The sequence below is a fragment of the Dermacentor albipictus genome, chromosome 3 (assembly GCF_038994185.2).
Source record: "Dermacentor albipictus isolate Rhodes 1998 colony chromosome 3, USDA_Dalb.pri_finalv2, whole genome shotgun sequence".
In the NCBI taxonomy this organism is placed as follows: Eukaryota; Metazoa; Arthropoda; class Arachnida; order Ixodida; family Ixodidae; genus Dermacentor; species Dermacentor albipictus.
This window is the reverse complement of record NC_091823.1, coordinates 57923650-57948545: the sequence shown is the minus strand read 5'-3', so window position 1 is coordinate 57948545 and position 24896 is coordinate 57923650. Positions and strand designations below refer to the sequence as shown.

The 24896-nt window shown below is 46.6% G+C and overlaps 1 protein-coding gene across 1 annotated transcript in view; it reads right to left on the bottom strand.

The window, feature by feature from the left end:
* Positions 1 to 15343: 15343 nt before the first annotated feature.
* Positions 15344 to 24896, bottom strand: part of LOC135898688 (cytosolic non-specific dipeptidase-like) — a 32884-nt gene continuing 23331 nt past the window's right edge. The window contains exons 10-13 of the mRNA XM_065427785.1: positions 24715 to 24886; positions 21986 to 22071; positions 16261 to 16421; positions 15344 to 15502 (exon numbers count right to left, since the gene is read on the bottom strand). Coding sequence (XP_065283857.1) covers positions 15455 to 15502; positions 16261 to 16421; positions 21986 to 22071; positions 24715 to 24886 — 467 coding nt within the window. The 3' untranslated portion in view covers positions 15344 to 15454. The remainder of the gene's footprint in view (positions 15503 to 16260; positions 16422 to 21985; positions 22072 to 24714; positions 24887 to 24896) is intronic.

The window sequence follows — 24896 nt, the reverse complement described above, 5'->3', positions numbered from 1 at the left end:
TTCCAACGTGTTGGCCGCAGTAGCCACACCGTCCTACGACTGGGTGGGGACAATTGCCACGCGGTGCCCCATCGTGCCACATATGTAGCAGGCGGGGATCGTCTTTTTGTACTCCCTGACCGGGGTACACTCGCAGTTGTAGTGTATGTAACGCGGTAACCGCCGGCCCACGAAGGTCACCACCGCCACATTGGATGCACCAAGTTTCCGTATGAAGGCAATATCGCCCTCTCGCCATTCAAGCTTAGCCTTTAGGGATGCGGAGGTCTCGTCAGCCCGTACACTGACCACACCTCGGCACACTTCACCATTTAGTTTCACATGACCCCGAAAGGGGAAGGAGCGTTCACCCACTTTCAAGTCAAATTCCTTGGCAAGCTTGTCCGCTGCTTGCACCGCTTGTGTTCCACAGACGATCAGATTTTGGTCCCAGACCGGCCAGACGTTGAGAGCAGCTCCTGCCGCCCCACCCGCAAAGTGGGCCACTGCCGCTCCCACTTCTCCATGCCGAAAGACCGTCTTCAGGTCCAGGGTCACACGCGGCTTGAGTACCACGATGAGATCCTCCGAATTCATTCTTGGCGTCTGCTTCGGGCGCCAGGTGGTTGCCGTCTTCTTGTTCAGCGGCAGCGCAACGCGAGCGTTGCCGGGCATGCCGGGGTGGCTGGGAATCCTAGCAGCCGTGTTTGACGTGGGCGACGCAGCTGCGGCGTCGCCCTTTGTAGCTGTCTTGTTCTGCTGGCGTCTCCGGCGGAGATTCACCATCATGGAAAGACACTCATCTTCTGTGGGTGACAGGTCCTCTTCTTAGCCAAGAGTCTTGATTTCTGCCCAGACCATGGTGGTAGGGTCGTATCCAGCCGTCTTGGTGGTCGCCATCGGCCGGTAAGTCCCGGGGAAACCCCGGCGCCGACGGAGTCAAAGCTAACCCTCTTGAGGGTTAGCTATCCGCGGCGTGGCGAAAGTAACAAATTGTCGTAGAATGCCCAAATTTTGGCCCACCTGTACGAGACGGTTGTCGACAGGTTCCTCGTGATGTTGGAGATCCAGTAGTATCAGATTCAGGAGGGTCACATCCGAAGTTCCACGGGTGCCGTCAAAAGTTGGCGGAGTCGATGCGTAGCGCGGCCGATGCGAGACGCCTACGGCGGCGTTCCCCGCTGTGGTGCCGCGTCCTCCTCGCGTGCCGCTCCATACAGAGTGGATTCAACCGCGGCGTCTACTACGGCGGTCACGCGAATCGCGGACGCCGTAGGGATGCGTTGCCGACCGCGCGGGCCTCATCAATGCGATCTGCGATGTTTGCAGAGTGCGCGAAGTGCCGGTAGCTTCGTATGCGCTGTGCTTCCGACGGTTTGTGCGATCTGAAGCAAGACATGCATGAAGGTCAGTTCGATTTCTGCTGCCGCGATTCTTCACTCCAGAATCTTCACAGTGAGTTTCCGTGCTCATCGAGCGAGATGTGTTCATGTTTACCTGTGCGCCGTGACACCGTCCTGGTTAATTTAGTTAGCGAATGTTAATAAGTTTATACGGCCGATATAACTATTATCCTTACTTGGTAGAGCTATCTACTAATTTGCCATCGCAATCGGTGCTTCGCATTTCGGGTGGAACTGCGGATTTTTTTAAACGTACGAAAGCAAACATCCTCTATCAGTCTCTCTCTCTTTCACCCCCCCCCGCACACGCACGCACGTACGCACGCGCGCACGCACAAAAAAACTAACATGAAATTTTGGGCAACGTTTTAGCGCCAGCACACAAGGACAAAAGGGCGACGTAAACACCACCGAGCAGACAGGATAGAGCGTCGTGATGTCTACATGTCTCCTTTGTCCTTGTCTGCTGGGGCTAAAATAGCGTCTAAATTCGAATGCGAACACGCCCAACAGACAGCCACACTATACATGCGAAAAGACTAAAGCTTATTTTTAAAGGCGAAGCTTTCATGCCGAGTTCCACGCCCTTTTTCGTACGTATCTCGCCTCTAACGCCGAACGCGATTCAACGGGATAGAGCCATCTATAGGAGCGGTGCAGCGAAGAATTAGTGTATGAGTTTAAAGTTTCAAACATAGGGTTTCGTGCAACACTCACTAGAGGGAACTGTGGCGCTAGTGTCTGTCGGAGCTCCGAGCAGGGTGATTCAGCCATTCTTGTACACTATAGTATTCTAGCCCCCATAACCATAGGATGGGTGGTTGGTAAATGGATTTGGCTAAACTTCGTCCTTTTGGCTTCAAACCGCATTGTGACTTTCCTGGCAAACTCATCCCTTTTAAGAAAGTGTGCTGTTATACATAATTAAATGAACATTAATAAAATTGTAAGATGACAGGATTCTAACACAGCATCTCTAGCACACAATCCTGACAGTGAAACAATTACGCCTATAGGACAGATGCGTCGACAAGCGGCATAGAATGCCGTCTTTCGCGGGCAAGTCAGCGACGCGCGTGGAGACGCTCGGCGCGTTTTCATCCGTAGTTGCTCTAGAAGATACCGACGGATTAGAAACACCACGAGTGGAACACGACACTATGCATCGCCTCTAAAAATTGAAACAAAGGATTTAAAGAAATGAATTAAAATCTGGGGTTTTCGCGTGCCAAAACCACAATGTGATTATGAGGCACGCTATAGTGGAGCACTCCGGATTTATTATGACCACCTGGGGATCTTTAACATGCACCCAGTGCACGGTACATGGGTGTTTTTGCATTTCGCCTCCATCGCAATGCGACCGCCTGGGTCGGGATTTTGATCCCGCGAACTTGTGCTTAGCAGCGCAACACCGAAGCCGCTAAGCAACCACGGCGCGTGTTTAAGCAAATGACATGTGTGAACCGTACTGCATGTAAATATGTGTATATGATATCCAGCCTGTTTATAATTCACTGCAAACAAATTGATTTATGCGTATATAATATGCTGCTCTTTAATACTAATATTTGTACCTCAAGAACCGCACTTCATATTCACACATGCTTCATCAGCCAATCACACCAAGGATGCTTCGCTTTTGAAGAGATGTCGTCTGGAGTTGAGTCTGCCTGTTTTTTTTTTTCTCTCGGAAGGAAGTTGAGAATGTTGCGTCTTAAAATACAGGATATGCTTGCCATTCAGAACGAGCGTTCTTAACACGACTAGAGGGTGCTCTTATAAACACTTCGAATAAAAAGTTAAAGTACTGTGAGCGGGACAGTAGCATAAAATGGAAAACACAAGACGGGATTTCCGAATAAGTCATCGTCAGGGCCAGGACACAGGTGGACTAATATGAAAACACACACAAAAAAAGAAATGTAGACAAACGAGGGACTGTTGCACCCCATGTTCTTTAAGCACGCTAAAACAGCCAAGCCATTGCCGCTCTTGTTTGTAGCTTAGCACGTGACTGCACTGACGAGAGTGAAAATTTATTTACAGGAGTGGCCGAGAGGTTGGCCTGAGTCAGCGGGCTGCAGCCTGCTGCTCTCCACTAAAGGAGAAAAAGAAAAGAAATTGCAGTATACGATGATTATAAAGAATAACAGCGCATTCTTAAATTACGCTTTAAACTGCGAAGTAAAAGAGTGACGCAACCGCTTGAGGATTTACTGTAGTCCAAAGCAAACGGGGCTGTGTCCCACCGCTGCGCTGTTTTTACCCACTGACGGGTTTACGAAGGTTTACTTTCGATGAACTCTCGGATCAACTTGCACATTTAGGCGCTTGACAAAATTTCTACTGGCGTCAACTCCGGACTGTCCAATGCCGAATGTCACTAAAGTTGAGATCGGCGTGTTCTAAAAAAAAAAAAAACGCCCTTGGGCGCCGTCAAATGATCATATAGAGTGATAATATGGGAAGTTAGCTGGCATTACGGGCACGTTCAGTCTGTTTAGAACGGATAAACGGGGACTTGTGATATTCCTTGATAGCGAATTGTATTTCATTAAAATGATGCCGATTATGATCCTATGAAAACGCCCCAATGTGATATTAAATTGCCGGTGACAAATTTGCTTAACATACATATTTACTTCAACTTCAAGAATACGTCAGACACAGCACAACGTCACACTGTCAAGAATCGTGTCGTACACAACGAAAAAAGGAAAAAAAAAGTTAAGAGAGTTCGGCGACACAAAACCGTCGTACGATACATCTCGTGAATGTTGCGCTGCATAACTGGGTATACGACAAAAGGGAAACCGGAATACGCTTATTTTTGTTCAGCACAGGGAAAAAGAAGTGTATAAGATATCAAGATCAAGGGGCCTGCATTTAACCCCTAAATGTCGCCGTTTAGGCGCCAAGAGTTTAGCTCTGCGTACAAGCGTATGCACACAAACGTTCGCAAATGTCACAAAAAAAAAGAAAGCAAAAGAAAGAAAGCTTAAAAGGCAGCTCCCATTTCCTGACCGGAACTGCGTCGGTTCACGGATCGGCAAACGCAAAGTGACAAGGTCGACACCCGCACGTGTCGACGTATGCTGTTCTGGCCGAGCCGACTCGAGCGCATTAGGACTCGTCGAGAAATTTGTGCGCGATCACGCTCAATTTGAATTCCCGCTGTAGCCAGGCACTATAATTTTGCACGCTTGACTGTTAGAGAATGGCGTTTGGACGCGAAGGCTGACTGTATGCCCAAAAAGCGGACAGTGGAAGCGCGCGTGCTTAGAACCCATTAATAACCAGCCAACATGGAGGACGAAGGTCGCGCTGACAAACTGGAGCAGTAAACCTGTGTGTTTTGCGCATTCGGTGCTTTGTAGTGAGAACAAATAGGCTCGCGCTGCGAATGAGTCTCCATCAAGGGCTTAGGAACTACTGTTCTTATGCGTACGTTCGCAAATGCCATGTTCAGACGCGGCTGTGCTGTAATTAGGACGAAAACAGAAGAAACGAAGAGAACTGCTCGTTCTATCCATTTTTTTCCCCAGAAACAGGAAGAACAGTGACGTATTGCACCCCATGTGCCCAGGCAAAAAAAAAGAAAAATGAAAGAAAAAAAAGGATATCACGCTTTTATTCATGCCTCTAGCTCTGGCATGCGAATTCTTACACCATGCGACTTTTAGAAACTGGCAGAATACGTTTTATTTTGTTGCAATATTAAACGCCACTATGCGTAGAACAATCGTAAAGAGTGACTTGAGCTTATGAAGCAACACTGCGTGACTTCTCCGCAGTAGAAATGATAAAACAGTCAAAGGTAATAATTACACACGTGGTCTCTCGCACCCACGAGTAAGCAGATGCGTATATATGCACGTTCGCACTCTGAGGCACATGCGCACTCGCGCTCAAACAGGGATACCTAACGCGTTTACTCGCGGATCGAATAAATTTAAAGCGCAAACATTGCACAGCACACTACGTGCACGTCACGAAACAGTGTTTCAGTACTGAACGATGTCCTGGATTTGATTTCCCATCGCATTTTGCAGGGAATAGAATGCAAATATGTGTGTCTAGCACTTGGGCGTACGTTAAAGAGCCCCAGCATTCAAAATTAATCCATAGCCCTCCACAACAGCACCTCATAGCCCCCCACAACGCTTTGCGATGTTTAACCCCATGCATCAATCATAACGGCTGAGCCTTCGATGACAATGTTTCAGGTCGCATCCCCAGGCCTACTAGTCTTCACAGCTACTTGCAGTACTGCCAGTTTTGTCTATCTTTCAGCGCTTTTAAATTCCGGAGTCATAATAAGCCCTCCACTGTCCAGGTTCAAGTCCGCTGTCACTGTGAGCTCAAAACAGGGGTCGTTCAAAAATGACTACACTTGAAGCGCAACAAGTACGTAGCAAGCGTCACGTAACAAGATAGGATGTTAGAATGCTTTGGCGCATAGCTTGATAGCTTGTTCGAGAAACTTAGAAGCGTGCGAGTGGATAAACGAAAGCGTTCAGTGTATAGCCCAACTAGTACATGAGCACGGAGGAAGGAGGAAGGACAGGTCACACACATAGCGCTAACTTCCAACAAAGTTAGAACGCTAGACCTTAGTTGCCGGATGTTAGCGCTGTTGTGCGTCCTGTTGTTCTTCTGTGCCAACATATTAGTCGTGATGCACTAAACGCCTTTGTGATGACATGCAAACAAGCCTAAATCACAACCCCGATCTGTTCAGGCAAGCATAATTAATTTCTCAGCGAATCTACATGGTGCACCACAAGTTTAAAATTGACCTAACTTGCAGAAAAGACGAAAGCCAAGGCGACGTTTGCTTGCACTTCCACGTAGTCTTGACGCATTCGCTTGTGGTTGACTGTGGCAAGGCTCACAAGCATGCAGTACGCACACGTGCCATTGCCAGTTGTATACTTCGCTATATCGGCCAACCCACCGACGAATCCAAAACAATGCCCGTCGGACTCATTAGTACTGCCTTGTTCCGTGCTCAACAGTGGACAGGCAAAACGCTAGCAAGTGCGCTTTTCCACACATCTCGCCTCACCTAAGCAGAATGGCAGACCTAAGGATGGAACCGCAAATAAGGAAACAGCGCGCGTACTCGTGTTGCCATGCCTGATGCCCTCCACCGCTCGCACCATTCAAATGCGCCTCTCAGCTTCCGCAGTGCTATTAGAGTGTATTAGAATACGGTTGAGTAGGACGAGCGGCTGGGGCGGCGCATGCTTTGCAGTGAGGCGCACGACGACGAAAAATCCTGTGGAAGCGCCGCGATCGAAGTGAATTAGGCCGCATCAAGGTCGCGCCGTTGGAAACTGCTGGCGATTCTGCTCAGTGGGGTCGTTCGTACTGCTTCGCACGCTACTGTTTGCGATCAGACCACTCAAATGGTGCTTATAATTGGATATGACACGTATTTAAGCCTTAGAAATAGATGCCTTTCTTTTTCTTCTTTATTTCATATTATTGATTTTTAATATCGCTCGAAGACTACGCGTGCGTTGCGGCCGCAGTGTCGGCTTTCATTCTACTATGTTACTGTACGATTCCCTTTAGGGGACAAATATTTTACAGCGAAGCTGTATACCTCTACCGTCCAAGGAAATTTTTGTGTCGTTGTTGGCGTGGTAAGCAAAAGACTCCCCATACGCGGGCCTTTCCCGGAGATAGTGCAATGCTGGGCCGACCTGCGGTGGAGGTCAAGCAGGCGTCAAGCACTTCCCACACGCGGGCCGATCCCGGAGATAGTGCAATGCCGGGCCGATCCGCGGCGGAGGTGAAGCAGGCGTTTAGCACTCCCCATACGTGGGCCGATCTCTAAGATACTGCAATGCCGGGCCGACCCGCGGCGGAGATGCATTTCGCCATTAAGGGGCCCACATACACAGCTTCGCTGGTCATTCTTTTTCGCAGAGTGGAAGGGCACTGAGTTTTTTTTCTTGTTCTTCAAGCAGTATGTATTTCTCGTGTGTATGTATGCGCATATAGTTTTTCATCAGTAGGTCTTGCGAAACGCAGACGGAAAAAACATGTGTAGACGTCCTGCTTGCCGCTTCAAAAAAATGAAACATATCAGCACCACCCGGCGTCCTGTACTCAGATTTACGGGAAGCATTCTTATAGACAGAGAAGAAAAAAACCGCAGTGCGAAATTCCATTCATGTTTCCGTCTTCCTCGCGTAACAGAACGCGGAGTAATTGGCACGGGTTCTTTTATAGCGGTCGGCACTTGGGACCCAAAAGCAGTTTTAGGTAGCGATTATATATGCTAACCTTTGGCCCATAAGCCGTGTGAAATATTTTGTCCAGTTCATGCTTAACAACAACAACAAGGCTCAGTGCCCTTCCACTCTGTGAAGAAGGTTGACCAACGAAGCCATGTATGTGGGCCCCTTAATGGCGAACTGCACCTCCGCTGCGGGTCGGCCCGGCATTGCAGCAGGGCCGACCGCTTAACAGCCGCTGTTAAGAGGAAATGGCGTTGCGCTGCTGAACTCGAGCTCACGGGCCCAAACAAGGTCGCGGGATTCGATGGGAACGAAATGGGAAAACACTCGTGTAATTCTGTTACGCGAGTGCTAGGTGTACGTTAAAGAGCTCCAGGTGGTAAAAACTCAATAGGGCGCCTCATAAGCATATCGCCGGACGTAAAACGCTAGAATTTGCTTATTTAAAAAAAATCAAGAAAAAAGAAAAGTAGGTAGCTGCGTCCTTCAGCTTTCTTGTAGGGTTGTAAACTAAAGAAATTATTCTGGAGTCTGATTTGTCAGAAAAACATGTTCTAAGAAAAATATATCATATTTCATACCTAATTGTAATGCCGTTCCCGACTGTACGTCCGCTCAACTAAGCAGCTTCTGCATTATAAACGACTGCTTTCACTTATCCGGTGCACTATTATAAGGACAATAATCACGCATTTAAAAGAACGGCGTGCCTCACATACACGTAGAGATATTTGTAGATTTGCTGTGTTCGTTGAAGAAGTGTGTTACCACATCGGGCACCCAGTTTTAATGGGTTACAGTTTTGCAGACATGGTGAGACTGTCAAAAAAATGTCTTCCTTGCCTGTATCAAGCTTGCAGATTTACAGGCTGTCCCAAAACGGGGCGTTTATATTCAATCGCAGCTAGGAGCTTGTTCAACAGAACCGATTAGCACTCGTGCGTTAATTCTCTGAGGAACTGGTGCGCCTCTGCGCAGGAGCCACGACTCTCCAGCGGCACAATCATTCGTAATAAAAGTCCTCACTTGCATCGGCCCCTCACATGCGAGACCTTAAAAGTGCTGTTATTCGTTACATTCCAAACGCGAACAGCTATTCAATAATTTTTATTAGTGAATTCTGAAGTCGAATACGATCTGAATAGCAAATACCATTCGATTAGGCTATATGTTTCTACTTCATTTCGCCTGCTGGCACGTTGAATGAGATCGCCAAACAAGCCACGGATATTCCTTTGGTAAAGACTTCTCGGTCTCCCCGATTGAGTAGGAGTACATAGGCAATGTCTTGTCCCTAAAACTGTTGTTCATATTAACGTCCAATAATTTGCTTGATTCATTTTCTAGGAAAGTCTATTGGCTCACCTGGGGCTGGTGCAGCTTTTAAAACAAACGCCCTTATTGCGGACGAGTGTTTTCATTTTTTCAATCAGTGCATTTAGAATGTTTTATAATTTTTCTATTGCATATATGTCGTGGATATATATGTCTATACATGTACCCTTAGATTTACCTAGAAGGGCATTGGTGATCTGCATCTCTTTGTGCCACGAAGTTAATGAACATGGTTTATTTCACTATAATATTGTTTTCTTTGATCATTGTCCCTGATCAATATTTCCTCAACAAAAAGCGCGCGTCAAATGACACGACATCAATAACATTTTCTTACGTAGCTCTGTGTTGTAGATAGGCGGCCACTGTGGCAAAAATTACGTGTTACATTTAGAAAACAATGTTAAAACAGCAGTTCCTCTGCATGAAACTACAACTGGTGCCAGCCGACAAGAGTCGCGGGCGCACCAATGCAAGTATAACCATAAAAAAACGTTACTGCACAGACTTTTTGCAAGAAAAACTGGGCGTCCGCCAGCGACCGCGCAACGAACGCGCGCTCGCTAGCAGACGACGCAGTTTACAACGAGAGCAAAACCGCAGACGTCACGCTGCATAGCCCATGCCTCAAATATGAATACGTAGCAAAAAGGTGTCAGTATCAATATGCAGTGGAAGTAGAGCGCTATTCTAAGAGCGTACGTGCGCAATCGGTCTCAGGGCCCGCCGCGAAATTACGTTAAATATGCCGCGAAGCGCGTGTCCACCCTAATACAGTTCGCTCGCAACGCCCTCGCAAAATTTTTCCACACGCGACGCGTCAGCGAGAGAACGCCGTTCGGCCCACTCGACCGTACTCCAGTACACTCGAGTGCTAATAAAGAGAAGTCGGATGTCTTGGTTAAGGGGAGTTAGGCGAGTGGGAAAGCCTGAGGGGCTCATAGAATTTTGCATATCGTCTTTTGTGCACCGGCAAACCCTTGTCAGCCTTCCTGCGTGAGAAAGGAAAAAAAAAGTGCGAAAAAAGGAACTGAAATCCTTTGCCTAGCAGGATGCCAGCAAGTACAACTGGCGATATTGTCTGATGATCGCCGCAATGTGCGCCCTCCAGCTGTGTTAGCTGGAGAGAATAATTAAATGCGGTCTTTCAGAACCCTCCGCTTAGTACGAAGTAGAGTGTCTCTTTATTTTTGCTATACTCTTTCGTTTGAAACAAGCGGCTGAAAATAATACAATATACGGAACTCTGCTGTGGCATCGCAAGGAAGAAAAAGTGGTAATTGGGGACAGTGAAAGCTCTTCGGCAAAACCGTCCCGCTCTCTGCATTCACATTTATGTTTAATCAAGATGCCATCGGCATATCGCTTTTACGCACATACCTCTAGAACTGTACGTAGCATGGACCACGTTAACATTTGCTTCTGCTTCGCCATAATAAGCTCTCCAGAATGAATGAATGAAAAGTGACAAGGATGGGCGTACCTATTCGCGTAATTAGTGGCATATTTGCCCTGTGGTGGTCTTCTTAGCCGCATAAATACAGTGCTTGTGTGACGATTACATTATATTTTCTGTTCCTTTCTTTTAGTAAGCATTAGATTGATTTAGCATTTGATCGCTTTCGAAGTCAAGTTCAAGCAGCAGGCGGAAAACGTGCGGAAATCTTGCGAAATATCGTGCCGAATTACGGCATTATCGCCTTTCTGATAGAGAGTGAAAGAAAGCAACATCACATTTATAAAGTTAGGGCTGAAGACTGGAATTAAATTCTGCCGAAGAAACTTGGTTGCTCAATTCGATGCTACAGAACTCCTTTTACCTTTATTTATCCGAGAAATAAGGCGTACAAAACTTTCTTTCGACTGACGAATGCGGTATCAAAGAGCCGGATGTGTCCTTCCGGAAGCTGAATAATTGAGCTCATTGTTATTCAAATGCTTCCCAACTTAATGGACCCTTTCTGTTACGATGGCAACTTTCCCAGAAGCCATTTTTGTTCCACGTTGCGTAATTTTTGTTCTCGTTGCGCTAACTCAAGCGTCGGACTGACGAAAGAACGAAATCGCACTTCTCTTGCCTTTTTTCTTGAACCACAATACGATCTCCTTATGCAGCGATGAGACACTAAACAGGTATGTTTCGCAATGTCAGTGCCGTTTGAAAAACTTTATTGTTATTCTCGAGAAATAAGTCCCACGCACCAACGTGGACATTACTATAACTTCGGCTTCGATTATCGTTACGGCAACGCTCGGAATTATCACGCGTTAACTTGAACAAAGCGCTCAACCAAATGGTCCGACACTCAATGCGCATTTTAATACCAGCGCAACTTCAGACTGTGGCTTCAGTTAAGTTTGCTTTCTCTTCGCAAAGTTCTCCTCTGGCAAGCGATAACTTTGTTACGGGCTCGTCGTGGGAGCCGATTTCTTGTTGTGTCGAAGATGGTCACGTGGTTCTTCAACGCAGAAAACGAGCAAGGAAAAAAGTTAAGCAGATCCAGCGCGTATATCAGAATATTTGTGAAGCGACACCTTCGTGAAGCCAGTTAATCAAGTGCTGTAAATTTACACATTGCATTCATGCGTCTGTGGTGCAGGGAAAGCTGGCGCGCGCGCATGCATTGTCGCGCACCCTTGCTACGAAATGTTACACACGCGGCGATCATGTCAAAGAGCAAGTTCGCGTTGGCACACTAGAAGCTTCCGTGTGAGTGTGGTGGATGAAAGTAAAAAAAAAGGCTGCTGTGCTGCGGTACCGAGCTTGGATTCCACCATCTGGATACGTAGTTTAAAAGCTTTTCTTTTTTTTTTAAGTGTGAAAGCTTTTTTTTTTCAGTGTCTGAGCTATTCGGTAAGAGAGCAGCACCATCCAGCAGCCACGAAAAAAAAGAAAGAAAAAAAAACCCCGGTAGGACTCGCAAAGAAAGCTTCGGTAAAAAACAATTATGATAGTCACCAACGGATTTGAATTGAAACTCTTCTGCTCGAAACGGAAGTACTAGGACTACACTTTTTATGGGAATCAGCGTGATTCGTATGCACATCGTAAGCCTCTGTGAGTCATATAAAGTAAACTGGCTGCGGTTTGACTAGAATAATAAAAGAAAAAAATGGGAAGAGGTCACAGCTGAATGTATACTTTCATGAAGCGAGCGTGGAAACAAGGATTTTCGAAGCGACAGCGGAGAATGAGTGAATAGCGCAGCGATGGAGAACATGTGGGTTAAATATGAAACTGTGGGTAAAGATACCGCTTCTCTGGAGATATTCTCATCTGTTAAAGAGGCAAACGAAATTGAAGGGGAGTTCGTGGTTTAGTTGTGGCCTAATCACGAGACGCCCGTCCCAGGTTGAGAGCTCACGTGTTCGATGCCGAGTCGTACCCCTATTTCTTCGCTGTGCTTTGTAATCTAATATAAACGAAGTTGGTAGTTCGTTCCTCGGCCAAATTTTCCTGGACGTACATTGACAACCGATCCGACCATTGAAGTCAAAGAATAAGTGTAGGTGCCCGGTGAATGTTTTTGCACGTCACCGCTGTACGATATGGCCTGCTTCACCATTTACCTAATGTGTCGAACGTTGTGCTTCGTTGTAACCTCATATTTGGACACTTTATCCGCGAATACACACTCCGTTGATCAAACGCTGAAAGAGCATCAGTATAGCTACGGTTATCTACAACGGTACCCTGCCTCACTAGCTGTATTCTCTGCATTGTCCTGTATTTGCAATGCATTTGCTTGAATTTCGCAGAATGCAGCTGAATAACAGGAAATAGGGAACTTTCATACTTGTGCTGTTTGCGATTGGTCGGCACGCCTTCGCTATTATGTCCAACTTAGCGATTGGCCGGTACTTGCTCTTACGAATAGTAAGAGCGTAGGAAATGTCATGTGGATGTCCAATGTCCCGAGGGAACTCAACGCTACACCGAGTTTACATTTAGTGAACTAGGGGCGCAAGCTAGGTGTAATGCGCGGCGCAACCTTAAGAGAGAGAGAGAGAGAGAGAGAAGAGAAGAGAGGAATATAAGAAAGACAGGGATGTTAACCAGTCGAGAGTCTGGTTGGCTACCCTACGCTAGGGAAAAGGAAAAGGGAAAGAGAGAGAAAGGAGAGAGAAAGGGTACAGAGACGTGCACGTATAGTACTTCAGTCAGAGCCACTCGTGCAAACCAGACGTTCTCAGAAAGTTTCTGGTTTAATTATGATCTTTCCAAATAATCAGTGAACCCTCATTTTCTCCCTGTTTCAATGCCTTTTATCGAGTCACGTAGTAGCTTTCCCTGAAGTGCTCGGTGAACTAAAGGAGGCACCTTGTTTATATTTGGTGACGATAACAGGCAGGTTATGGGTAATGCGTATATAGGTGAAGTACGAAGTTTGTGGGCTAATTGCGATCCTTGCACTAAATCACGTATTCAACCAATTCGGAGTGTTGTAAGCGTGTTTAAGAATGGGGCAGAATTTAGTCCGCTGCCCCGGCAGAACTGTAAATGCCACCAAGATGACGTTTAGTGAAAGAGGGGAGAACTGCAGGCAGTAAGAATCCGAAATTAAAATTGTGTGGAATAATTACAGCTTTTGGGAAAAATTTCTTCAGCAAGTTCTCGAAAGCGTGATATATACGGCTGTTTACCGCTATATTTTGCAGTGTACAAAAAAAAAATCTCTACGTCAACCTGCGTTTGTATTAGGTGTTAGGGAAATGTTAATTGTAATCTGCGGCAAAACTTTCACATTCTTAGGTTAACTAGAAGCTTTGCAAATAAGCACTAAATCCTCGCTTTCTTCCGGTATTCGGGCGTTATGTGAGGCGCCTGCAGTATTTTCGGCGCATAAAACGAATCGCCTTGTTTATATTTCGTGAAAATTGCGGGGGATATTATCAGTGATGTGTAGGAAATACTCGAAGTATGTGGGTTAATTAACTGTCTTGCAGTAATTTATGTATGCAAGCACTCCGGAATGGTATAAGTGTGTTTTATGAAAAGTGCAGAATTAGCCCGCCGTCCTGGGAGCACTATATTTGCCACTGAGATCAAATTTAATGAAAACCAGGGAAATAATATGGTGACGTGCATGCGAAGTTCAAAGTACATGAGTGAAGTACGGATCTTGCTTAAGGTTCTTTAAGCGAATGCTTGAAAGTGGTATATGCGGACAGTGTTGCAAACGGTTGAGTCCTATGGGGGAAACGATTCAAAGTGTGTGGTTTGATTACAGGTAAGTTAAATTGGTAATGCAACTGCTCGAAAGAAGCAGCTTCACTGGAAATGCGGCTGTGATTCTGCAAGGTCGCACATGTCTGCTGTCTTATAAAAAAATTTTTCTAAGGTTTAGATTAGCAAAGCAAAAGCATGGCTCTCTTTCGGAAGGGAACCATACAGGGGCATGCACTGGCTTCACATTCCGCTGGCGCAAAGCTTCGGGGGCTGCCACTCCAGAAGCACTACTTTAAAATTTCCTTGGCCAATCACGCCAATCATCATACCAGTTCTTGATATGCGTAACTTGACCTTGGACGACGCATAAGTCGTATTTCCTCGGAGGAGCAAATGGCGGGAGCGGGGATGCAGGATTGGCGGGACGCATAGAGGTACGTTGACAGGGGTGGCCACTGTTGCACGTGTGATCGGAGGACCCGTTAGACTGCGCAAGGCCTTCCACCGTGCTCATAAAATGATGTAGAGGAGAGTAGAGGGCTTTATTTCACCACAGAAATGTACTTACGCATATAAGTCGACGTGCGTGTACGTGCCGATGGATAATAATCGCATGATAAGGCTCCATAATAATATCGCCTTGCACTCGCTTCATTGTACGGCAGGAGGACCTGCGAGTTTTTCTTGGAAGACGGCCTATTTTTGGGGCTGTTGTACACAAGAGCCGATGAAACACTTTGTCACCGTTGTAGGCAGGGGCGCTTCTCGCCGTTGAGCAACTATTTGCACTGCACAATAGCCGCCGATGAAGTTTTGAACGACAACGATGAAATATACGGCAAAGATGTTGCTTTCGTATGACCTTGTATAGGCGTGAATGAAATCATGTTGAGTCTAATTCTCACGTAACGCACGCGTCAAATGTCCGTTACTAGCGATGTGTATTGGAGATGGATCAATCTGCGTTGTATTTCTTGCACTGCGTGTACACGACAGTCGTTACATATAGAAACAATGCTTTTCTATGGGTACCGGGCGGCGATGCTAGCGATGTCTGATTAGCGTTTCTATCCTTTCTTTCTCTTTGGTCATGTTGAGCAGGGAGACAAATGCACAGAGTATTTTGGGATTGAAGTGTGGCTTCGTAGTGCCTCACTTCGTGGCATCTGGCGATTCCGTGAGAAAATGACGGGAGAAGCAACTTCACGACGATGTTTTGGGGAAACTTCTTTATTTAAGCCAGTTGCTCACAAGTGAGTGAAAGCAAGGAAGGTGGAAGTTGTTTTTCCTCTGGTGCTGAACCGTTCGACGCTTCACGGAAACCTGGCGACTTCGTAGCAATAAGCTGCAAACAACTTGGCCTGCAAATAAAAAACAAGGTTCAGCGCTGCGTTTGAGCTCCTCGGGCGGAGTTCAAACAATTAGCGGAGTGACAGAGCACGACGCAGCATGCGATGCGACTGTAGAATGGTTGTTCGCAAAATAGAGCACACGGAGATGACGAAAGCAGCTCACTAGTGAAAAGTTGTCACACATTACTTTCAGGATATGACCCTCGTAAATGCTCGTGTTCTGCCAGGAATAAAACCAGTCGGCTGTTGACGTCAGTGCTGTCTATCTGTGTTCCTTTGTCCCCTCTTCAAAGCACAGACCTGTGGTTTTAAGTTTTTATTTTTTATTTTGTACCACTTCTATGTTGCGACACGATGAGCCAGGCACAGCGTTCCAGCTGCTGTGGACATGTATCGGCCTAATCGGACGTGCTAAAAATCTACCTTGCTGGGCTACAGAGCTGAGTCGTTGTGTTCAACGACTGAATACTTCGAAGAGGCATCCATGCTCGCCCTAAAAGCTACATACGACAGCTTGCTGCTATACTTGTTAAGGAGTGAACCAATGAGCATGATCGAGACACCTTACCAAAGCCCCATTGGGTTTGCCTCTTGTTAATGTTTTTTAAGCGTTTCTTTCTCTTCTAAGATGAACCCGTACCAAATAGGCCAACAACAACTTCTTTGTACTCGCTTTATCTGAGTGCCTCAATTATTTTACCAAAATATTTAGCGTCCATTGAACTATATTCAGAAAGCCGTACAGGGGATGCCATCCCTCAGCTCACCCCTCGAACCAAGTCATCGACGGGAATGTTCTCGTTGACGCAGTAGCCGCTGGCCGCACTGATGGGCACCTGGATCGTGTTGAGGCTCGCTCTGCCGTACAGCGTAGATGCAGCGGCTACGCTGGCACCACTGCGAATAAGGCCTGGCACCGTGCCGTACACTGCAAAGTACATATGGTAACACAAGCGCGCCATGCTCTTGTTCTGGCTGCACTCGGAAGCGCACACCCATTATTATTTTGCTTGGACTCCTATGTTCAAGGACCCCTATGTTCATATATATATATATATATATATATATATATATATATATATATATATATATATATATATATATATATATATATATATATATATATATATATATATATATATATATATATATATATATATATCACTCCCAGGGTTATACTAGTACACATAAATACCCAAGAAAGTGGATGGGGAAACGCCGCCGCGGTAGCTCAATTGGTAGAGCATCGCACGCGACATGCGAAGGTTGTGGGTTCGGTTCCCACCTGCGGCAAGTTGTTTTTTCATCCACTTTAATTTCCATTAATTTATCATTACTTTATTTCATTTATTAAGCACATGCCATTTCCCCTATGTTGTACTTGGTGTCAGTGTTTGTTGGCTTCTCATTATATGACTAATAAAACATCGGGCCCCTCGGTTAACCCCCTTTCTTCTCGTTTATTACATAACGAGGGTCTCGAATCCGGCAACATTGATGCCTTCAGGTAGCATATGTGGGTTTATTGACCAGTTGCCTTCACCCGAAAAGATCACGTTCTCGTGACGCCTGCGGCAAAAAAGACGTTCCACGTCCGCCGCCAAGGTCTGTGAGTGGGGGCGCTGGCTAACACTCCCAGGGTTATACTAGTACACATAAATACCCAAGAAAGTGGATGGGGAAACGCCGCCGCGGTAGCTCAATTGGTAGAGCATCGCACGCGACATGCGAAGGTTGTGGGTTCGGTTCCCACCTGCGGCAAGTTGTTTTTTCATCCACTTTAATTTCCATTAATTTATCATTACTTTATTTCATTTATTAAGCACATGCCATTTCCCCTATGTTGTACTTGGTGTCAGTGTTTGTTGGCTTCTCATTATATGACTAATAAAACATCGGGCCCCTCGGTTAACCCCCTTTCTTCTCGTTTATTACATAACGAGGGTCTCGAATCCGGCAACATTGATGCCTTCAGGTAGCATATGTGGGTTTATTGACCAGTTGCCTTCACCCGAAAAGATCACGTTCTCGTGACGCCTGCGGCAAAAAAGACGTTCCACGTCCGCCGCCAAGGTCTGTGAGTGGGGGCGCTGGCTAACACTCCCAGGGTTATACTAGTACACATAAATACCCAAGAAAGTGGATGGGGAAACGCCGCCGCGGTAGCTCAATTGGTAGAGCATCGCACGCGACATGCGAAGGTTGTGGGTTCGGTTCCCACCTGCGGCAAGTTGTTTTTTCATCCACTTTAATTTCCATTAATTTATCATTACTTTATTTCATTTATTAAGTACATGCCATTTCCCCTATGTTGTACTTGGTGTCAGTGTTTGTTGGCTTCTCATTATATGACTAATAAAACATCGGGCCCCTCGGTTAACCCCCTTTCTTCTCGTTTATTACATAACGAGGGTCTCGAATCCGGCAACATTGATGCCTTCAGGTAGCATATGTGGGTTTATTGACCAGTTGCCTTCACCCGAAAAGATCACGTTCTCGTGACGCCTGCGGCAAAAAAGACGTTCCACGTCCGCCGCCAAGGTCTGTGAGTGGGGGCGCTGGCTAACACTCCCAGGGTTATACTAGTACACATAAATACCCAAGAAAGTGGATGGGGAAACGCCGCCGCGGTAGCTCAATTGGTAGAGCATCGCACGCGACATGCGAAGGTTGTGGGTTCGGTTCCCACCTGCGGCAAGTTGTTTTTTCATCCACTTTAATTTCCATTAATTTATCATTACTTTATTTCATTTATTAAGCACATGCCATTTCCCCTATGTTGTACTTGGTGTCAGTGTTTGTTGGCTTCTCATTATATGACTAATAAAACATCGGGCCCCTCGGTTAACCCCCTTTCTTCTCGTTTATTACATAACGAGGGTCTCGAATCCGGCAACATTGATGCCTTCAGGTAGCATATGTGGGTTTATTGACCAGTTGCCTTCACCCGAAAAGATCACGTTCTCGTGACGCCTGCGGCAAAAAAGACGTTCCACGTCCGCCGCCAAGGTCTGTGAGTGGGGGCGCTGGCTAACACTCCCAGGGTTATACTAGTACACATAAATACCCAAGAAAGTGGATGGGGAAACGCCGCCGCGGTAGCTCAATTGGTAGAGCATCGCACGCGACATGCGAAGGTTGTGGGTTCGGTTCCCACCTGCGGCAAGTTGTTTTTTCATCCACTTTAATTTCCATTAATTTATCATTACTTTATTTCATTTATTAAGCTCATGCCATTTCCCCTATGTTGTACTTGGTGTCAGTGTTTGTTGGCTTCTCATTATATGACTAATAAAACATCGGGCCCCTCGGTTAACCCCCTTTCTTCTCGTTTATTACATAACGAGGGTCTCGAATCCGGCAACATTGATGCCTTCAGGTAGCATATGTGGGTTTATTGACCAGTTGCCTTCACCCGAAAAGATCACGTTCTCGTGACGCCTGCGGCAAAAAAGACGTTCCACGTCCGCCGCCAAGGTCTGTGAGTGGGGGCGCTGGCTAACACTCCCAGGGTTATACTAGTACACATAAATACCCAAGAAAGTGGATGGGGAAACGCCGCCGCGGTAGCTCAATTGGTAGAGCATCGCACGCGACATGCGAAGGTTGTGGGTTCGGTTCCCACCTGCGGCAAGTTGTTTTTTCATCCACTTTAATTTCCATTAATTTATCATTACTTTATTTCATTTATTAAGCACATGCCATTTCCCCTATGTTGTACTTGGTGTCAGTGTTTGTTGGCTTCTCATTATATGACTAATAAAACATCGGGCCCCTCGGTTAACCCCCTTTCTTCTCGTTTATTACATAACGAGGGTCTCGAATCCGGCAACATTGATGCCTTCAGGTAGCATATGTGGGTTTATTGACCAGTTGCCTTCACCCGAAAAGATCACGTTCTCGTGACGCCTGCGGCAAAAAAGACGTTCCACGTCCGCCGCCAAGGTCTGTGAGTGGGGGCGCTGGCTAACACTCCCAGGGTTATACTAGTACACATAAATACCCAAGAAAGTGGATGGGGAAACGCCGCCGCGGTAGCTCAATTGGTAGAGCATCGCACGCGACATGCGAAGGTTGTGGGTTCGGTTCCCACCTGCGGCAAGTTGTTTTTTCATCCACTTTAATTTCCATTAATTTATCATTACTTTATTTCATTTATTAAGCACATGCCATTTCCCCTATGTTGTACTTGGTGTCAGTGTTTGTTGGCTTCTCATTATATGACTAATAAAACATCGGGCCCCTCGGTTAACCCCCTTTCTTCTCGTTTATTACATAACGAGGGTCTCGAATCCGGCAACATTGATGCCTTCAGGTAGCATATGTGGGTTTATTGACCAGTTGCCTTCACCCGAAAAGATCACGTTCTCGTGACGCCTGCGGCAAAAAAGACGTTCCACGTCCGCCGCCAAGGTCTGTGAGTGGGGGCGCTGGCTAACACTCCCAGGGTTATACTAGTACACATAAATACCCAAGAAAGTGGATGGGGAAACGCCGCCGCGGTAGCTCAATTGGTAGAGCATCGCACGCGACATGCGAAGGTTGTGGGTTCGGTTCCCACCTGCGGCAAGTTGTTTTTTCATCCACTTTAATTTCCATTAATTTATCATTACTTTATTTCATTTATTAAGCCCATGCCATTTCCCCTATGTTGTACTTGGTGTCAGTGTTTGTTGGCTTCTCATTATATGACTAATAAAACATCGGGCCCCTCGGTTAACCCCCTTTCTTCTCGTTTATTACATAACGAGGGTCTCGAATCCGGCAACATTGATGCCTTCAGGTAGCATATGTGGGTTTATTGACCAGTTGCCTTCACCCGAAAAGATCACGTTCTCGTGACGCCTGCGGCAAAAAAGACGTTCCACGTCCGCCGCCAAGGTCTGTGAGTGGGGGCGCTGGCTAACACTCCCAGGGTTATACTAGTACACATAAATACCCAAGAAAGTGGATGGGGAAACGCCGCCGCGGTAGCTCAATTGGTAGAGCATCGCACGCGACATGCGAAGGTTGTGGGTTCGGTTCCCACCTGCGGCAAGTTGTTTTTTCATCCACTTTAATTTCCATTAATTTATCATTACTTTATTTCATTTATTAAGCTCATGCCATTTCCCCTATGTTGTACTTGGTGTCAGTGTTTGTTGGCTTCTCATTATATGACTAATAAAACATCGGGCCCCTCGGTTAACCCCCTTTCTTCTCGTTTATTACATAACGAGGGTCTCGAATCCGGCAACATTGATGCCTTCAGGTAGCATATGTGGGTTTATTGACCAGTTGCCTTCACCCGAAAAGATCACGTTCTCGTGACGCCTGCGGCAAAAAAGACGTTCCACGTCCGCCGCCAAGGTCTGTGAGTGGGGGCGCTGGCTAACACTCCCAGGGTTATACTAGTACACATAAATACCCAAGAAAGTGGATGGGGAAACGCCGCCGCGGTAGCTCAATTGGTAGAGCATCGCACGCGACATGCGAAGGTTGTGGGTTCGGTTCCCACCTGCGGCAAGTTGTTTTTTCATCCACTTTAATTTCCATTAATTTATCATTACTTTATTTCATTTATTAAGCACATGCCATTTCCCCTATGTTGTACTTGGTGTCAGTGTTTGTTGGCTTCTCATTATATGACTAATAAAACATCGGGCCCCTCGGTTAACCCCCTTTCTTCTCGTTTATTACATAACGAGGGTCTCGAATCCGGCAACATTGATGCCTTCAGGTAGCATATGTGGGTTTATTGACCAGTTGCCTTCACCCGAAAAGATCACGTTCTCGTGACGCCTGCGGCAAAAAAGACGTTCCACGTCCGCCGCCAAGGTCTGTGAGTGGGGGCGCTGGCTAACACTCCCAGGGTTATACTAGTACACATAAATACCCAAGAAAGTGGATGGGGAAACGCCGCCGCGGTAGCTCAATTGGTAGAGCATCGCACGCGACATGCGAAGGTTGTGGGTTCGGTTCCCACCTGCGGCAAGTTGTTTTTTCATCCACTTTAATTTCCATTAATTTATCATTACTTTATTTCATTTATTAAGCACATGCCATTTCCCCTATGTTGTACTTGGTGTCAGTGTTTGTTGGCTTCTCATTATATGACTAATATATATATATATATATATATATATATATATATATATATATCTGGAGGCGGTATAGCACGCCTTATAACAGAAGCAAAGTCTGCTGCAAGGGGTTCTGCTTAAAACCTCTTGCTGAACATTGCGCGTGGGCTAGAGCAATTTCTGTTCGTTGCATTTGTAACGTCCACGTCATGAGATTACAATGATGCACAGCATGATTAAAGAGGGCGCGAAAAGACGAGCAATACAGAGGACAGGACGAGCGCTCGTCTTGACGCCTTCGGTCTTGTGCCCGTATATTCTTCCCCGCGCACGCTATATTCATCATAAACGGTATCCAGCTAGCCCCCTCACCCCGCTCTACCACCCTGCAGGATACTGTATACTTCATTGCACTTGTGATAATAAATACCTTGCTTGACGGCAGCTTGCGCGGCTCGGAAATTGGCGGTTCTTGGGTACGTTGTCCACGGCTCGCAACTGGTTGTCATGGTGACCCTGAAAGAATGAGCGAGGCACACTTCACATTTTGCCAGCAGACGACAATAGAGAGAGAGAGCTAGAGAAAAAAAAAACGCTTCGCAGATGTACGTCGATCTTATACATAAAACGTCGAACTGATACATAAAAGACAGCGAAGCTGCATGATTGACTTCTCACACCTTTCGGAAGCGGTAGGGCCCTGTTTGCTGGCTTTGCTATAGTGATGATTCACCACCGATGCCGCCTGTGCGTTCTCATTGACGTCCTGGTAACACGGCCGCTTCAGATCTCCCAGTCTGCTTGGTTCACACGCTGGCTGCGTTGCTGGGCGCCACTCACAGCTTTCACCGCAGCAGCCGTACAAATTCCTACTTCATCTCCATCATGGAACCGCCAAAAACGTGACAACTAAAAATTACGCAGTACTGGCTAAGAAACCACGCAAAGAAGTTGTTATCTATTCTGGTGAGGTATACGAAGGCAATTATTTTGTCCATGATGATCGATAATCACGATTCAAAGCTAAAAAAAAGGAACGAGAAATCAGGCTCTCCCTATTATTCGATTGCCATTTGATTCCGAGCAAAACGCCGCACGCCAACCTTCACCGGCGCACAAACAAGGCTGCCAAACTTCCCTTAACAGCTTCACTGCTAAGTTGAATGCAAAAATGTCATCCTCAAAATGCAACACGACGATAACAACGACGGAACAGCAACGACGGCACAACGATGGGCTCGAATCCAGGTTACGTAATAGAGGTTTATTACCTGGTGGTTAGTACTGCCAACCGCTCGTCGTTATTGATACATGCCCCAAATCCCGCCGCGCGGCAGCTGAGTGGCCATGAAGTAGCGCGTATGAGCACATTCGATTCGAGTGCCAGCAGCGGCGGCCGCATTCCGATATGGACGGAACACAAAGACGCTCGAGTACTGTGCTGTAGGCGCCATTTAAAGAACCCGTGGTGGTGGCCGGAAATTAGTTTGGTGTTCTCCACTATAGCGCCCCTGATAACCGAGAAGGAAAACAGAAGCACGAAAGAAAGGAGGACGAGACGAGAACACAGGATTGGCGCTTTCTTTTTTATGTTTCTTTCGCGCTTCTGTTTTTCTTCTCGGTCACGAACCAACTCATCTAAGGAGGTGCTTTAGTAACTGCCGAAACGCACTGTGCAATTTCGGGATGGTGAGCCCTTAAATTTAAATACGTGCCAATGACGCCATGAGCACTTCATGAAGTACTTTTAACACAACAGAAAGTTGGTGGGTCAGTTTGTACGAACGCATGATTGGAAGACGACCGACGAAGCGTGTGTCCGCTCGTTTTTCCCCCTTTTCGTTCTTCTTGCGCCGTTAGACCGAGCGTATTCAGAACAGCGTATTATCTGTGGAAAACTAAAGTGATGTTTAACAGTCTCGGAAGAGAACAGCAGTTTACGATAGGTAGCGAGGCACTGGAAGTGGTAAGGGAATACATCTACTTAGGGCAGGTAGCGACCGCGGATCCGGATCATGAGACTGAAATAATGAGAAGAATAAGAATGGGCTGGGGTGCGTTTGGCAGGCATTCTCAGATCATGAACAGCAGGTTGCCATTATCCCTCAAGAGAAAAGTGTATAACAGCTTTGTGTTACCAGTACTCACGTACGGGGCAGAAACCTCGAGGCTTACGGAAAGGGTTCTACGTAAATTGAGGACGACGCAACGAGCTATGGAAAGAAGAATGATGGGTGTAACGTTAAGGGATAAGAAGAGAGCAGACTGGGTGTGGGAACAAACGCGTGTTAATGACATCTTAGTTGGAATCAAGAAAAGAAATGGGCATGGGCAGGGCATGTAATGAGGATGGAAGATAACCGATGGTCATTAAGGGTTACGGACGGGATATCAAGAGAAGGGAAGCGTACCACGGGGCGGCAGAAAGTTAGGTGGGCAGATGAGATTAAGAAGTTTGCAGGGACGACATGGTCCCAATTAGCACATGACCGGAGTAGGTGGAGAAGTATGGGAGAGACCTTTGCCCTGCAGTGGGCGTAGCCAGGCTGATGATGATGATGATGATTCTGAACAGGTAACAGATAAGCTTTTTTTTTTCCAGCAGTGAGCTCTAAGCGGGTTTGCCATAGTAAAAAATTCTACATGGTTTTTACTATAGCTGGTTCTCACCATCCTTCTATGAAGACAATAACCACTACTACCAGTGTATTTTTCGGCAGTGGTGGCATCAGCCGCGTTCACACGAATGTTACAGTATACCACGCATCAAGTTTCTTAGCGCACGACTGTTATTCTATGCGACAGCGTTTACGCGTGGAGCATCCTTCCTTCGTCATAAGCAAGCTGGTGCTAGTTTCCGGCGAGCGCGTCTCGCCGGTCAGTGGAGCACACGACGGCAGCCGAGGCAATCTTCTCTCTCCCTCATTGCGATAAGCCAGCGTGAACATGTCCCGCGATAGACGACTTGTACCTTCTCGAAGCTACCCTCCCTTGGCGCATTAATGCGATTCCTTGGCGCAATAATGCGTCGTTTTCATGTATTCGACGAGCTAGAAATGCGATGCGATGCGCCACTTCTCGCAATCACATGTAAACGCTGCTATTGAGCCTATTGGGTCTGTATTGGGTCTTATTCTTTGTCTGCGGCGAAATACTTACTTCAGTCTGTTAGGACTATTGCGCTTGGCGAACTCGCTCTCGAGGTGCCTGGTGATGAGTTCGCGCACTTTCTCGCTTCGCTGATATGGCACTGTGCGAACGGAGAACTTGCCGATCACGTGACCTGGAATCACCGCCTTCTCACCAGAACCGGAGTAAGCTCCCTGTATGCCTTAGAGGCG